Source organism: Notolepis coatsorum (genome assembly GCF_963971535.1).
Source record: "Notolepis coatsorum genome assembly, chromosome: 12".
Taxonomy (NCBI): domain Eukaryota; kingdom Metazoa; phylum Chordata; class Actinopteri; order Aulopiformes; family Paralepididae; genus Notolepis; species Notolepis coatsorum.
In genome coordinates this window covers 30527476-30542495 of record NC_140176.1, presented here as the reverse complement: position 1 = coordinate 30542495, position 15020 = coordinate 30527476, and the positions used below count along the sequence as shown (strand labels likewise).

Genomic DNA, 15020 nt, shown 5'->3' with positions numbered 1-15020 from the left:
TTGTAGCTGGGTGGGTAAATCCTTTTGATCTTACCACCACATCGCATTGTTTGCAGTGACCACATCTATAGGTTCCTATAGGAGGCTTGGGTAACCATGTAGATTTAACATCTGCCGGTAGATTGCTTAGTACTAACTTATCTCCGAGATTGGGGGCTCTCCTAAATGTACAGAGGGGCGGGTCAGGGAATATGTTAGACAGGGCCTCATCACATTGGATCAGGCTCCAATTATTTTTAATTATATTGCAAACAGCAAGGGCCTTAGTACTATAAGTGGTGGAGAAAAACACCCTATCGGTTTTCTCTTTTAGTGTCTTTCTTTTTAAGAGAGAGTCGCGAACCTGCAGGGAGAGAGGTCAAACACATTCAGGTAACTGGGTCTGGAGAAGCATGGGGTTCTATGTTGATCTGAACCGGGTCTGGAGAAGCATGGGGTTCTATGTTGATCTGAACTGGGTCTGGAGAACCATGGGGTTCTATGTTGATCTGAACTGGGTCTGCTTGTATATGAATGACAATTGTGAACAACCAGCTGAGGTTGAATGATTTGCTCGATCTTGTGTTTTTACCTGAGGAACTGGAGCGACTGCCCATACTGCTGACCTCTCGGTCTCCACTCTCCAGCTGCTCCAGACGCTTGCGAGCTGTGGACAAATACACACAGTACATGGACCTGCTAAATACCAGTCATATATGATGTGAATGGTTACTGCCTGGCCTTGTAAACCTGCTAAATACCATAGTCATATATGATGTGAATGGTTACTGGCCTTGTAAACCTGCTAAATACCATAGTCATATATGATGTGAATGGTTACTGGTCCGGCCTTGTAAACCTGCTAAATACCATAGTAATACAGTATATGATGTGAATGGTTACTGGCCTTGTAGACCTGCTAAATACCAGTCATATATGATGTGAATGGTTACTGGCCTTGTAGACCTGCTAAATACCATAGTCATATATGATGTGAATGGTTACTGGCCTTGTAGACCTGCTAAATAACATAGTCATATATGATGTGAATGGTTACTGGCCTTGTAGACCTGCCAAATACCATAGTCATATATGATGTGAATGGTTACTGGCCTTGTAGACCTGCTAAATACCATAGTCATATACTGTATGATGTGAATGGTTACTGGCCTTGTGAACCTGATTGATTGATTGATTGAAAACTTTATTAACAGATTGTAGAATGGGTACAATACAGTACAGCTCAATACACACAATTGTTAACACATCCTGCGCCAATACCGTTGTACGACGTGTTTCAAGTTCATGCGAATTCTGCCAATCCACGGCGTACGACGTTATTGAGATCATATTTCATTTTTTCGCCATGTTATTCATAATTCCCTCACGAAGCCTGGTCTGATGCAGTGGGACTCGGCACAACTCTGCAACGCTTCAATACTGCCCCCTGGTGGATGATCACCGAGTTGCCAAACCGGAAATGGCCGAGTCGACCTCGGTGCGTCTCCGAAATGCGTCCGGCACTCGCATATTGTTGCGGGACTCTAGCCACACACTGTGGATATGAATCGCTGCCATAACTCAATAATCGACATGATTTGGGCGTGTATTATTTATTATTATACAAACCGGAAATGGATCGACTCGATCGCCGTCACATAAGTGGGATCTTTTTGCTCCAGTCTCACCGGCCAACGGTAAGAGGACGCTGACGTAATTTTCAGCGCATTTGTTTATTATTATCCATGCAAACTGCTCCGATCAATATATCACCCATACTACATGAAGCATTTACCGACGATCACGGAATTATAAACGACACCCCCCCCCCCCCCCCCGTTCACCCGCGCATGATCAGTCATAACGTTTAGGATCATGTACAGTTGAACATTTTAATATAGCGTGTAACGCCAACAAACGGCATTTGATAATCTCTATATGCGTTTATGCCTTTATCTCACGTTCTAGGAATTACTGCAGAAAACGATAAAAACATATTTATATTCTAGACGGTATTTTCGTATGAACCTGTGAATGAAAAAGTAAAACGTTCCTACATCCTGAACGATAGATAATCGATGTTGAATGGGCCATAGTAATGTCAATTTAGCAATACAATTAAAAAAGTTATAGCCCTGCAAAGAAGGTAAACATCTCCATAGGCTTAGACTGGTGGCAGTGATCAAACATTGATGGATATAAGCGTGGCAGGGAATGTGTTAAGGGGATGCAGACCAGAGAAAGACTTTCGTCTCGTTTTCATCAGGGTCCCCCATTTTCAATTCATCAGGACATATATGACATACATGACATACAGATAGACAGTACTGCTACATCTATACATTTATGACATACCAGATTTGCAAATACAGTACTGTTTGTGATACAAAAAGAGTTCAGAAAAGAGTATATACACTTGACGTAAAATCTGTACATTGGGGGAGGTTGGGTAGGTGGGGTGGGTGGGGGGGGGGCTGTACATTGGAGGTGATTCGGTGGGTGGGGTGGGGGGGGTTGGGTAGGAGGGGTGGGGGGGAACACTGTACAACTGTACAAGCAAAACTGTACATTGGAATATTGACAAAACCATACTTGGTCATTTACTGTACATTGGAGGGGGTTGGGTTAGGACATTTACATGGGCCAGTTTCGAATTGCAGTAGGTGTTCTTTGAGATTGTTTTTGAAAGTGGGTAGTGATTCACATTCCTTTACAGCTTTGGGTAGGGCGTTCCACATTGATGTGGCATAATTGCGAAACGTGTTTAGTCCCTTGTTTGAGCCAAATCTGGGTTTAACATGATTTGTGGAGCTCCCTCTGGTGTTGTGATCGTGGTATTCACAGACCTTTGGGAAGTATTTTGCCATGTACATGGGTACCTTGGTCGTGTAGTGTATCTTGTAGACCAGGCCCATTGCAAGTTGCTGTACTCTGTCGTCTACTCTAAGCCATCCTAGGTTGTCAAAGTGGGCAGGGGTGAGGTGGGTTCTAGGAGTAAGGTCAAGCAGCAGTCTGACCAGTTTGTTTTGAGATGTTTGTAATTTTGTTTTTAGCGCCTTTGAGGTGCTTTGGTACCATGAGGTGCAAGCATAGTCGTAGTACCCTTGTATGAGTGCTCCTGCCAGAGTCTTCAGGGTATTCTTGTTTACCAGAGAGGAGATCCGGTACAAGAATCGAGTTCGTTGGTTGACTTTTTTTATTACATTGGATGCCATTTTGTCACAGGAAAGATTAGCCTCTAGGATGGAGCCCAGGTAGGTAATTTCATCTTTCCTTGTGACAATATTGTCACCCACTGTAACTGAGAAGCCGTCGGTCTTGCTGAGTTTGTTATTTGAACCGAAGAGAATGGACTCTGTTTTGCCCAGGTGTAATGATAGTTTGTTATCAGCGAGCCATATGCAGATTTTGCCTAGTTCCAAGCTGAGGGTTTTTTCAACCTGTAACTTGTTCTTGTCAGAGACCAGCAGGGCTGAGTCGTCTGCAAACAAGAACAAGTTGCAGTCACAAGCTGACGACATGTCATTTGCATAAATTAGGAATGGTTACTGTCCCCTCTGTTGCAGAGTTTAAAACCTTGATCTCCAACCTTTATCAATCAAGTTGTACATGTTTTAATGGATTTGTTATCCTTACTTTCTGCCTCGTCTTGTTTGCCTTTGTTATGATTTTATATGCCGTGTGATTTCATATGCTTTTTGTAAATTGTATTTCTGTATGTACCCTCGAGGGAAACCTCAGTTGCCTTTCGAGTTTGAAATTAAATGACATGAAACTGCCCAAGTAATAAAGCTTTCTCTGGCCTCAAAGCCCCACAACTAAGTCTCATTACTTGGTTCAGTCAGTGGGGAAGTCTCCCTGCAGCAGCGGCCAAAGCTTCAAACCGAAAAGTCGCTCCGCCCTGCAGGCTAACAGCAGTGTTGGGAAAGTTCACTTTCTAAATTAACTAGTTCAGTTCATAATTCAACATTTTGAACAAAAGTTCATGGTTTCAAAAATGAACTAGTTTCTAGTTATTTTTTCAATACGTTGCTGTGAGCTATTATTTGTCAAAATTATTGCCACAACTAGGGATGTCCGATATTATCGGCCGACCGATATTATCGGCCGATATCGGCAGTAAAATGTGATATCGGAAAATATCGGTATCGGTAAAAAAAAAAAAAAAAAACAATAACAATTTTTTTTTTTTTTTTTTAACATTTATTTAACCTTTATTTACCCAGGCAAGCAAGTAAGAACCAATTCTTATTTTATTTATTGTCAAAAGTATGCATGTTGGTTTAAAATGTTCATTTTTACTTTTTTAATGATCATATTTTGCACAGATAATGCTTACATTTAGAAAGCCTTTTGAATGCATCCAGTGAAATTATTAGTTACCTGAAATTATTCCGTTTTTTGGGGGGGAAACCCTGCATATATCGGTATCGGTTGATATCGGTATCGGTATCGGTATCGGAAATTGGAGTTGGACAATATCGGAATATCGGTATCGGTAAAAAAGCCAATATCGAGCATCCCTAGCCACAACCCATATAGAACCAGAGACAGCAATCAGAATACTGGCATTTCCATCACACTGTGATTATTTATCAGTGTTTCCCCTAACATTGCCTTGAAGAGGCGGCCCGCGTCGCGCGTAACAAGTCTCTCTCTCCGCTCGCAACACGCACACACCGAAACCTGTGTCGGTGTGTCCGTCCCAAATCGGGCACACTTTTGAACGAAGTTATACTGTGATAGAGCGCCGAGAATGAGTGCGTTCACAATTACGTTCATCTAGCGGAACTACAGTACGTTCAGTTCACGTTCGCCCAAAATATGAACGAGTTCATGAACGATCGTTCATTGAACGCGCTCAGGTACATCACTGGCTAACAGTTATCACTACAACAGTTATCTCAATGACAAAACCCTATCGCTCCGCCCTGCATGCTAACAGTTATCACTACAACAGTTATCTCAATGACAAAACCCTATCGCTCCGCCCTGCATGCTAACAGTTATCACTACAACAGTTATCCCAATGAGAAAACAGGCCAGACAGGCAGATATTTCTTCTAGGGCGATTACCTGCGGCACAATGCAGAGGAAGCTCTTTAAAAATAACCCTGCGTCCTTCCCACCGTCTCCCTACACCTCTTTCCTCACACTCCTCCCCTCCTTGCTACTCTCACCATATCTCCACCTACATTAGAGCTGGTGGCGGGTGAACGCGTGCCTACAGAGAGGTTCAATAAGGACATATTTATGGGTCATTAAGGAACACACCACATACACACATTAAAACACAGACTCTTTTTAGTTTAGTACAGAACAGCATGTCTGTAAAGTAATGTAGGTGGAAAGATAACATGAAAGAAAGTGAAACTCTCTCCTACATTCAAGGACCCAGAACCACGCTTTTAGAACCACTGGTCTAGGGTACATGTGGACCACGCTTTTAAAACCACGCGTCTCTAGGGTACATGTGGACCACGCTTTTAGAACCACTGGTCTAGGGTACATGTGGACCACGCTTTTAGAACCACGCGTCTCTAGGGTACATGTGGACCACGCTTTTAGAACCACGCGTCTCTAGGGTACATGTGGACCACGCTTTTAGAACCACGCGTCTCTAGGGTACATGGACGTGTTAGTGTGAGATAGCAGTACTAACCTTGTGTCGGCTGTGTGTTGGTGTGAGATAGCAGTACTAACCTTGTGTCGGCTGTGTGTTGGTGTGAGATAGCAGTACTAACCTTGTGTCGGCTGTGTGTTGGTGTGAGATAGCAGTACTAACCTTGTGTCGGCTGTGTGTTGGTGTGAGATAGCAGTACTAACCTTGTGTCGGCTGTGTGTTGGTGTGAGATAGCAGTACTAACCTTGTGTCGGCTGTGTGTCGGTGTGAGATAGCAGTACTAACCTTGTGTCAGCTGTGTGTTGGTGTGAGATAGCAGTACTAACCTTGTGTCGGCTGTGTGTCGGTGTGAGATAGCAGTACTAACCTTGTGTCGGCTGTGTGTTGGTGTGAGATAGCAGTACTAACCTTGTGTCGGCTGTGTGTTGGTGTGAGATAGCAGTACTAACCTTGTGTCGGCTGTGTGTTGGTGTGAGATAGCAGTACTAACCTTGTGTCGGCTGTGTGTTGGTGTGAGATAGCAGTACTACCGGTAACCTTGTGTCGGCTGTGTGTTGGTGTGAGATAGCAGTACTAACCTGGTGTCGGCTGTGTGTTGGTGTGAGATAGCAGTACTAACCTTGCGTCAGCTGCTTGGTCAGGTCCTTGATGCTGGCCGCCTGCTTCCTCTTATGGGTGACCAGCTCGTCTCGGAGCTCGTCCAAGCGGGTCTTCAGGTGAGACAACTCCGTCTGCAGAGCTGCCCGCTCCTCCTGCAGGCCCTGCACCTCCTGCTGCCTCAGGGCCTCCTCCTGTCTCAGCTGCGCCGTCTGTAGGGGCAAGGTGGTGGTGGTGGTGGTGGTGGTGGAGGTGGGGGGAGAGAATGGGAGAAGGAGTTTCAGCCCCAGTAAAGCCAGTGCGATACTGGTTGTGAAGCCAGTGTGATACTGGTTATGAAGCCAGTGTGATACTGGTTGTTGTAGAGTCAGTGTGATACTGGTTGTGAAGCCAGTGTGATACTGGTTGTGAAGCCAGTGTGATACTGGTTGTGAAGCCAGTGTGATACTGGTTGTTGTAGAGTCAGTGTGATACTGGTTTTAAAGCCAGTGTGATACTGGTTATGAAGCCAGTGTGATACTGGTTGTGAAGCCAGTGTGATACTGGTTGTTGTAGAGCCAGTGTGATACTGGTTGTGAAGCCAGTGTGATACTGGTTGTGAAGCCAGTGTGATACTGGTTGTGTGTTCTATAAGCAGGTCGGCACCTTGCATGCTCGCCTCCGCCGTCAGTGTGTAAATGTGTGAATGTGAGACATAAGTTGTTAAGCGCTTTGGATAAAAGCTGTTATATAAATGCAGTTAATTCTAGGAGGGGCTAGAGGTTGGAAGGTTGTGAGCTGGCATCTCAGTCTAACTTTAAAGGAAGGAATCTGTCTCTGTGTCTCTCTCAAGAACCGTTCATCCATCAGCTTCACACTCCAGGCAGGTGTGTTACTGAGGACCCAGGGGAGTGGTGGCGTCCACATTGGTGCCATTTGGCCTGATGGTGGCGCTATAACAACAAACTTGGTGGGTGAAATGTAGGTCTCTACAACACTATAACAGTCATACTGCAGGTCTCTACAACACTATAACAGTCATACCACAGGTCTCTACAACATTATAACAGTCATACTGCAGGTCTCTACACTATAACAGTCATACCACAGGTCTCTACAACACTAACAGTCATACTGCTGGTCTCTACAACACTGTTAGCAGCACGTCCAGGGACCAAGCAATCCCCCGCTCCAAACAGGCACATCTGAATGGCCACTCGCTCAATGATGCAAGCAGCAACACCGGGAGCCAAATAATTGGCCCATTCCAAACATGCACTCAGTCTGAATGGGCACACAATAGCCACTGCACTAGTTACATTTAATGGGCCAATGCCAGGCTATCTTTATCACAGATGTACATAGCAGTGGCAAAGTAAAGGATGGATCTGGCCGTTAGATTTTGATCAAAATGTATGTTATTGCACAACACAAGTAAAGTGCATTAACAATATATAATGTACTGGCCAGTGGTATAACTAGAAAGAGTAGGTATGGGATATATTTATAGAGATGTCCGATATTGGCATTCAAATGTAATATCGGAAATGATCTGTATCGGTTTAAACTTTAATGACTTTTACACAACATGCACATTTTATACATCAAACTCTTCGGCTACTTCTCCTCTCACTCAAAATGTCAATATGAGAGATGTGATGTATATTTTTTGAGATATTAATGTTTGTTTGGCACAACTCGCTGTTTTGGCAGACGTCTATGGGCGCGCGCTTGATGACATCAGCAAACTGCATCATCACTTCCAGCATAACAACAAGCCAAGTTAGTGGAGTCGCTCACTATATCTTTGATTTGGAATTATTTCAAAGTGTCTCCAGATATTAAACTTGCAGTTTACGTTAACAGACAACTGGGTGGTTTTTTTTCGGTGTCGCCTGTTGCCTGTTTCATCGTTTTGCGTCGTTTTGCGTGTATCTCCGGATGATTATTCCTGAGGTGGGCACAGTGACTTTAAAGTGGAGGTTATGCGAGGAGAAACCAAGACGTCTTCCTTCAATACTTCAAATGTAATCTCCCACCTCAGGAAGAATCATCCGGAGATACACACAACGTTTGTGCAGCAAAAGGATGGAAAGAAGCAACAGGCGACACCGAAAATAAAACACCCAGTTGTCCCTTAATAACGAGTCGATCTATAAAAAAAAATACAAATACATTAGTATTAGCCAAATTATGGCCACTGGCCAGTTACATGTAAAGCTCATCTAGAACAGGGCTTGAGCCCAGTTAATTTTAATGATTGTGTTACCCCAAGTAGGCTAATGACTGGGGCTGCTGGTCCAGCACTGTTGGGAGTTATTAAAGAAAATTTATAATAATCTTGTTTCAGTTGTTTGCACTTTACCTCACAGTTAGGTACAATGTTGTTTACATTTTGTGAAGAAGTAGAAATGTGCCCCATGTAGTGGGTGTTTGTCAGGATTATCTCAGGGAGAGTGTGATCCAAGCTGCTGTTTGAGACTAAATAAATATGGCACTTATTTCCATAGCCTAACTTAAGTTGAAGTAGTTGTGATATTTTGCCCAGATGTTTACATTTAGAAAGCCTTGTTGAATGCATCCAGTGAAATTGACACATCAATGCATACTTTTGATGTGATGTTAGTTACCTGAAATGATTTTTTTTTACCAATATCGGATATTGGTAAAAAAAAAAGCCAACATCGAACATCTCTAGATATATACAGTCATATACTGTATATATATATAATATATACAGGTATGCATACAGATATGTTAACAGGGATATATGCAAACTGTTGTAGATACATATATATATACGATATATACAGTATGCATGGCTATCATACAGAGTTATATGGTAGACTATAGGTTGAGGTAGGTCATTATGATTACTGTGTAAGGCAATTGTAGACAGTGAAGGCAGTATATATACATTTAATATAGTCACAGGACTATATGACACAGTATGGGACTCAGTTATCATTTATATATTTATCACAAATATATACACTACCGTTCAAAAGTTTGGGGTCACCCAGACAATATCGTGTTTTCCATGAAAACTCACTTTTATTCATCAAATGAGTTGCAAAATTAATAGAAAATATAATCAAGCCATTGACATGGTTAGAAATAATGATTTTTATTTTAAATAATAATTTTGTCCGGGGGTCAAATAAGTCCTATGAACAAAATGGGTCTCAGGCCTGACTCTCGATGTACCTTGTGTCCAGCCGGTGCCATTGGAACATACATGCATATGTATTGGGAATGCCCACCTGTGGAGAGCTTTTGGGAAAATGTCACCACTCAGCTGTCAGAGATTTTCTCTCTAACTATACCGGCCTTGCCTTCAGTTGTGTTGTTAAATGATGTTTCTCAACTGCCGACCTCTGCACAAGTAAAGAGACTAATTTTGGCTGGTCTGACGGCTGCCAAAAAGCTGATTGCCTCACGCTGGATACAACCAGATAAGTTATGTCCGAAGGTATGGATTCTCACCTATCTTGATGTTATTTATTTGGAGATTTCCACTGCACGTATCATAGGTGTTAATGAAGCCAATATTGCGGTCTGGTGGGCAGTGGTGGAAAAACTAAAAGAACGCATATGATTCTGGAAGATGAGTACTGAATAAGATGTTATATTGATGTCTCACGTTGGGGTCTTGGGGCGAGGGGGGGGGGGGGGGGGGGGGGAGAACGAGCGAATAATCATGTATGTTGATGGTTATGTTTTTCTTTTTCTTTTTTTTTTTATTATTATTTTTCACTCAATATTGATTGATCCTATGTATATTTTCGGACTCCCTTCTGGTCTGGTCTGGCGATCGTGGGCTATGGCTGGGGGGGGCCACGGTTCGGGGTCTCTGCGGGTCGGGGCGCTAAAGGGGCATGGTGCTTTGGCTCGCGGGGGGGCCTGGCGGTGGTTCCTCCGGGGTGGTGGCTCGCGGTTGCCGGACCTGGAGTTGGAAGGGGCTCGGTAAGCATTTTTATAGTATATATTTTATTTTATTATCCTTTGACATTGTTTCAAATTATTTTGACGGGTTGTGTATGCAATATATAATAGGTCTAATTTATGGTCTAATTATTGTTGTGTTAGTTTGTGTTCTTGGATGTATGTATAATTGTCATTATTGTGTTGTGTTGTTTCTTGTTGAAAAGTGAAAATAAAAAGATTTGGTCAAAAAATAAAAATGTGTCCTTCAAACTTTGCTTTCGTCAAAGAATACTCCCTTTGCAGCAATTCCAGCATTGCATACCTTTGGCATTCTAGCTGTTAATTTCTTAGGGAATCTGATGAAATGTCACCCCACGCTTCCTGAAACACCGCCCACAAGTTGGATTGGCTTGATGGGGACTTCTTGTGTACCATACGGTCAAGCTGCTCCCACTCATACGGTCAAGCTGCTCCCACAACAGCTCAATGGGGTTGAGATCTGGTGATTGCATTACAGACAGAATACCAGCTGCCTGCTTCTTCCCTAAATAGTTCTTGTATAATGTGGAGGTGTGCTTTGGGTCATTGTCCTGGAGGAGGAAATTGGCTCCAATCAAGCGCTGTCCACAGGGTATGGATGGCATGGTGTTGCAAAATTGAGTGATAGCCTTCCTTCTTCAAAAACCCTTTTACCTTGTACAAATCTCCCACTTTACCAGCACCGAAGCAGCCCCAGACCAGTCAGGCACTCTTCCAGCATCTTTTCACTTGTTCTGAGTCTCACAAATGTTCTTCTGTGATCCAAACACCTCAAACTTCGATTTGTCTGTCCATAACACTCTTTTTCCAATCTTCCTCTGTCCAATGTCTGTGTTCTTTTGCCCATATTAATCTTTTCCTTTTATTTTCCCAGTCTCCGATATGGCTTTTTCTTTGCCACTCTGCCTAGAAGGCCAGCATCCCAGAGTCGCCTCTTCACTGTAGACGTTGACACTGGCGTTTTGCGGAGGTACCATTTAATGAAGCTGCCAGTTCTGGACCTGCGAGGCGTCTATTTCTCAAACTAGAGACTCTAATGTACTTGTCTTCTTGCTCAGTTGTGCACCGGGGCCTCCCACTTCTCTTTCTACTCTGGTTAGAGCCCGTTTGTGCTGTTCTCTGAAGGGAGTAGGACACACCGTTGTAGGAAATGTTCAGTTTCTTGGCAATTTCTCGCATGGAATAGCCTTAATTTCTAAGAACAAGAATAGACTGTAGAGTTTCATTTGAAAGTTCTCTTTTTCTGCCCATTTTGAGAGTATAATCGAACCCACACATGTGATGCTCCAGATACTCAACTAGCTCAAAGGAAGTCCAGTTGTATAGCTTCTCTAACCAGCTAAACTGTTTTCAGCTGTGCTAACGTAATTGCACAAGGGTTTTCAAGATTTTTCTAATCATCCATTCGCTTTCTAACGCGATTAGCAAACACAATGTACCATTATAACACTGGAGTGATGGTTGCTGGAAATGGGCCTCTATACACCTATGTAGATATTCCATTAAAAACCAGACGTTTGGGGGAGCTCCTGTAGCTCACCGCGTATCTCGGCGCTATTTCGGCGTCGGGGACAACCGTGCTCGTCACGGATCTGGGGTACACGAGTTCGACTCCCGGACTCGCCGTATTTTCTCAGAGTGTCTTCCCCTGATCTATATCCCATTCAACCTGTTTCTGTCGGTCATGCTTGACCAGAAAAAGCGATAAACGCTAAAAAATGAAGTTAAAAAAAAAGAAAAAAACCAGACGTTTGCAGCTAGAATAGTAATTTACCACATTAACAATGTATAGCGTGTATTTCTGATTAATTTAATGTTATCTACATTGAAAAAAACAGTGTTTTTCTTTAAAAAATAAGGACATTTCTAAGTGACCCCAAACTTTTGAACGGTAGTGTGTATATATATCCATATCTGTCTGAATATACCTACATACCGCTGCTGTCGGGACAAAACCTCATAACTATTTTTTTTTAATATAAATCAACTCCGTAGATCATCCTCCTATGTGTGTGTGGGTTTTACAAAGTTTAAACAATGGGAAAGCATTAAACTGATCATCTGTCTAAACCTCCTAACTCTATACACCCTCAAATCTGTGTTAGTTTTTTTCATCTGCTGAAAAGTTGGGTTTTTGGAGTTATGAGGTTTTGTCCCGACAGCAGCGATACATTCCTTCTATATACCTACTTATACACCTGCATATAACACATACAACTCTGCATGATAGCATATACAATAATGCTGTATATACCATATATATTTATTTATTCTTAATTAATGAATATATATATATATATATATATACAAACACACACACATCTGTCTGTACATACCTGCATATAATCCGTTTTACATACCTGTAGATACTATATCTATATTATCTGTACATATCCCTTACCTACTATTACTAGTTACACTGCTGGCCAGTATGATTTACTACCAGTGTCTTTATACCTGTATCACTGTACATATTAATACTACAACTCTGTACATACATCCGATTAGCGCTATTACTCAGTAGTACCAATTTGTATATTTTGTACAGTTTAATCTCCTGTACATTGTATATTACTTTGCACTTTACTGTTACATTTGTACTCTGGTTGGATGCCAAACTTCTTTTCATTGTACTGTACTTGTGCTGTATACCGACTATATATTTGAATCTAATCTGCCCTAAATCTAATCTAACCTAATCCAATCTAACCTAACCTAACCCAATACAATCTAATCTAATCTAATCTAATTGATTGATTGAAAACTTTAACAGATTGCATAATGGTACAATATGGTACGGCTCAATACAAACAACTGTTAAGGGGATGCAGACCAGAAAAAGACATTTACCAGGGCCAGTTTCTAATTGCAGCCACCCGTAGGTGCTCTGATCCGATCTAACCTAACCTAATCTAATCTAATCCAACCTAACCTAGCCTAACCCAATACAATCTAATCTAATCTAATCTAATCCAATCTAACCTAAATTGAGTATAGTCGACAGGACTATAGGACTCTCACCTTGTCCGCCAGCAGACGTTGGTTGTCCTGCAGCCTGTGGTGGAGCTCCGCAGAGCTGCTGGTGAGGCGGTCCACCTGGGCCTGCAGGCCGTTGCTCTCAGACTGCAGCAGAGCGTTCTTACTGCTCAGCTTCTCCGTGAAGCCCAGCAGCTCAGCCTCCCGCTCCCTGCTGCCCTGGACGTCCCTCTGGAGGTCTGTCAGCTGGCCGTTCAGACCCTCCACCTCCTCGCCAAGAGACGCCATCCCCTGCTCGTCGCTGGGAGAAGGAATCGTGTAGTGGAAGTTACAAAAATTATATAGATTTTTTTTACACTGACTAATTCAAACAGCTCATTATGATCGAAAATGTAAAGGTGGCCGTCTCTCCTACATGAGTGTCTTCCTGCAATTGGTTGAAAAGATCTTTACATCTTCTAGTGTTAATCAAAGACCCAATTGGTTGAAAAAGATCTTTACATCTAGTGTTAATCAAAGACCCAATTGGTGAACATGGTTGCGATGCCAGAAAACTGCCTAAAATTAACTACCGGTAAATAGAAATCCTTTTTGCATATTTTTTGAATTCTCATTAATTCAAAGGGATAATGAATTCATATCGAATTTCACATCCAGTATTTCACCTCCATTTCTCTTAAGTTCCCCCTGTCCCCTTTCTGGACTGGACTCCCTCACCAGAGCTCTTCACAAGGTAGGTTAGGACAGAAATAGCTTCCTAGGCAGAGATCCAATGGTATCATGCGCCCAGAATTTCCATCAGTGTCAGACTCATTACAGCAGTGTAGGCAGGCAGCAGTCGTGGCCTTCAAGGTTAGACATCATGCAACGCTGAGTTCAACCTGGGAGGTTCACAGAAGTGACCTTGGTGGCAGCAAAGCTTCAAAAGATGCTCTGGACTTGTGTTCTTCTCACGGTGCTCAGAGGCACCATAGGTAGGTAGCCATGACAGTTATTATCAAGCTAGTTAGCTAACTGTAAAATATATTTTATACTACATTATATATGATACATTATATAAATAGATATACTATATATATATTATACTATATATATTCTTGTGTGCGTGTGTGCGTGTGTGCGTGTGTGTGTGTGTGTGTGTGTGACGTGTGCGTGTGTACCGGACGTGTTGGTCTTGCAGGTCTGTGATCTCTGTAAGTTTGTCTCTCTGTCGGCCGATCTCTGCTTTCTGTCTGTTGATGATCTCTCTGTATTTACTGAGTTCATCCTCCCAGCGAGGTCGTTCCTCCTCCAAGCACCTCAGCTGTAGAGCACACACACACGCACACACACAGACACACCACCATCAAACTAGAGCAAAGTACGTTTTGTCCCCAACCCCCTTCCCTTCTCACTGCCTCACAGTCCTCCTCCCAGTCCTCCACACGCGCAAAATATCAGCAAAAGCCAACATTGAAGCGTATCTCTGCCCGAATTAAAGGCTGAATTATGCTTTTACACACAGAGACTCACCTTGGTGCGCAGCTCATCCTTCTACACACAGAGACTCACCTTGGTGCGCAGCTCATCCTTCTACACACAGACTCACCTTGGTGCGCAGCTCATCCTTCTACACACAGAGACTCACCTTGGTGCGCAGCTCATCCTTCTACACACAGACTCACCTTGGTGCGCAGCTCATCCTTCTACACACAGACTCACCTTGGTGCGCAGCTCATCCTTCTACACACAGAGACTCACCTTGGTGCGCAGCTCATCCTTCTACACACAGAGACTCACCTTGGTGCGCAGGGTGAGCAGCTCGTCCATTCCTTCTTTAAAACTCCTCTTCAGGTCCTCCAGCTCTCTGGCTTTCACCCGGTGGACCTGGCAATCACACCCAGGGAGACAGACAGTGTTT

At 43.0% G+C, this 15020-nt stretch overlaps 1 protein-coding gene across 1 annotated transcript in view; it reads right to left on the bottom strand.

The window, feature by feature from the left end:
- ccdc186 (coiled-coil domain-containing protein 186) overlaps positions 1-15020 on the bottom strand; it is an 84685-nt gene that overhangs the window by 29777 nt on the left and 39888 nt on the right. Inside the window, exons 9-13 of the mRNA XM_084326720.1 lie at positions 14900-14986; positions 14281-14423; positions 13166-13421; positions 6222-6411; positions 572-646 (exon numbers count right to left, since the gene is read on the bottom strand). Of these exons, the coding sequence (XP_084182846.1) occupies positions 572-646; positions 6222-6411; positions 13166-13421; positions 14281-14423; positions 14900-14986 (751 nt within the window). The remainder of the gene's footprint in view (positions 1-571; positions 647-6221; positions 6412-13165; positions 13422-14280; positions 14424-14899; positions 14987-15020) is intronic.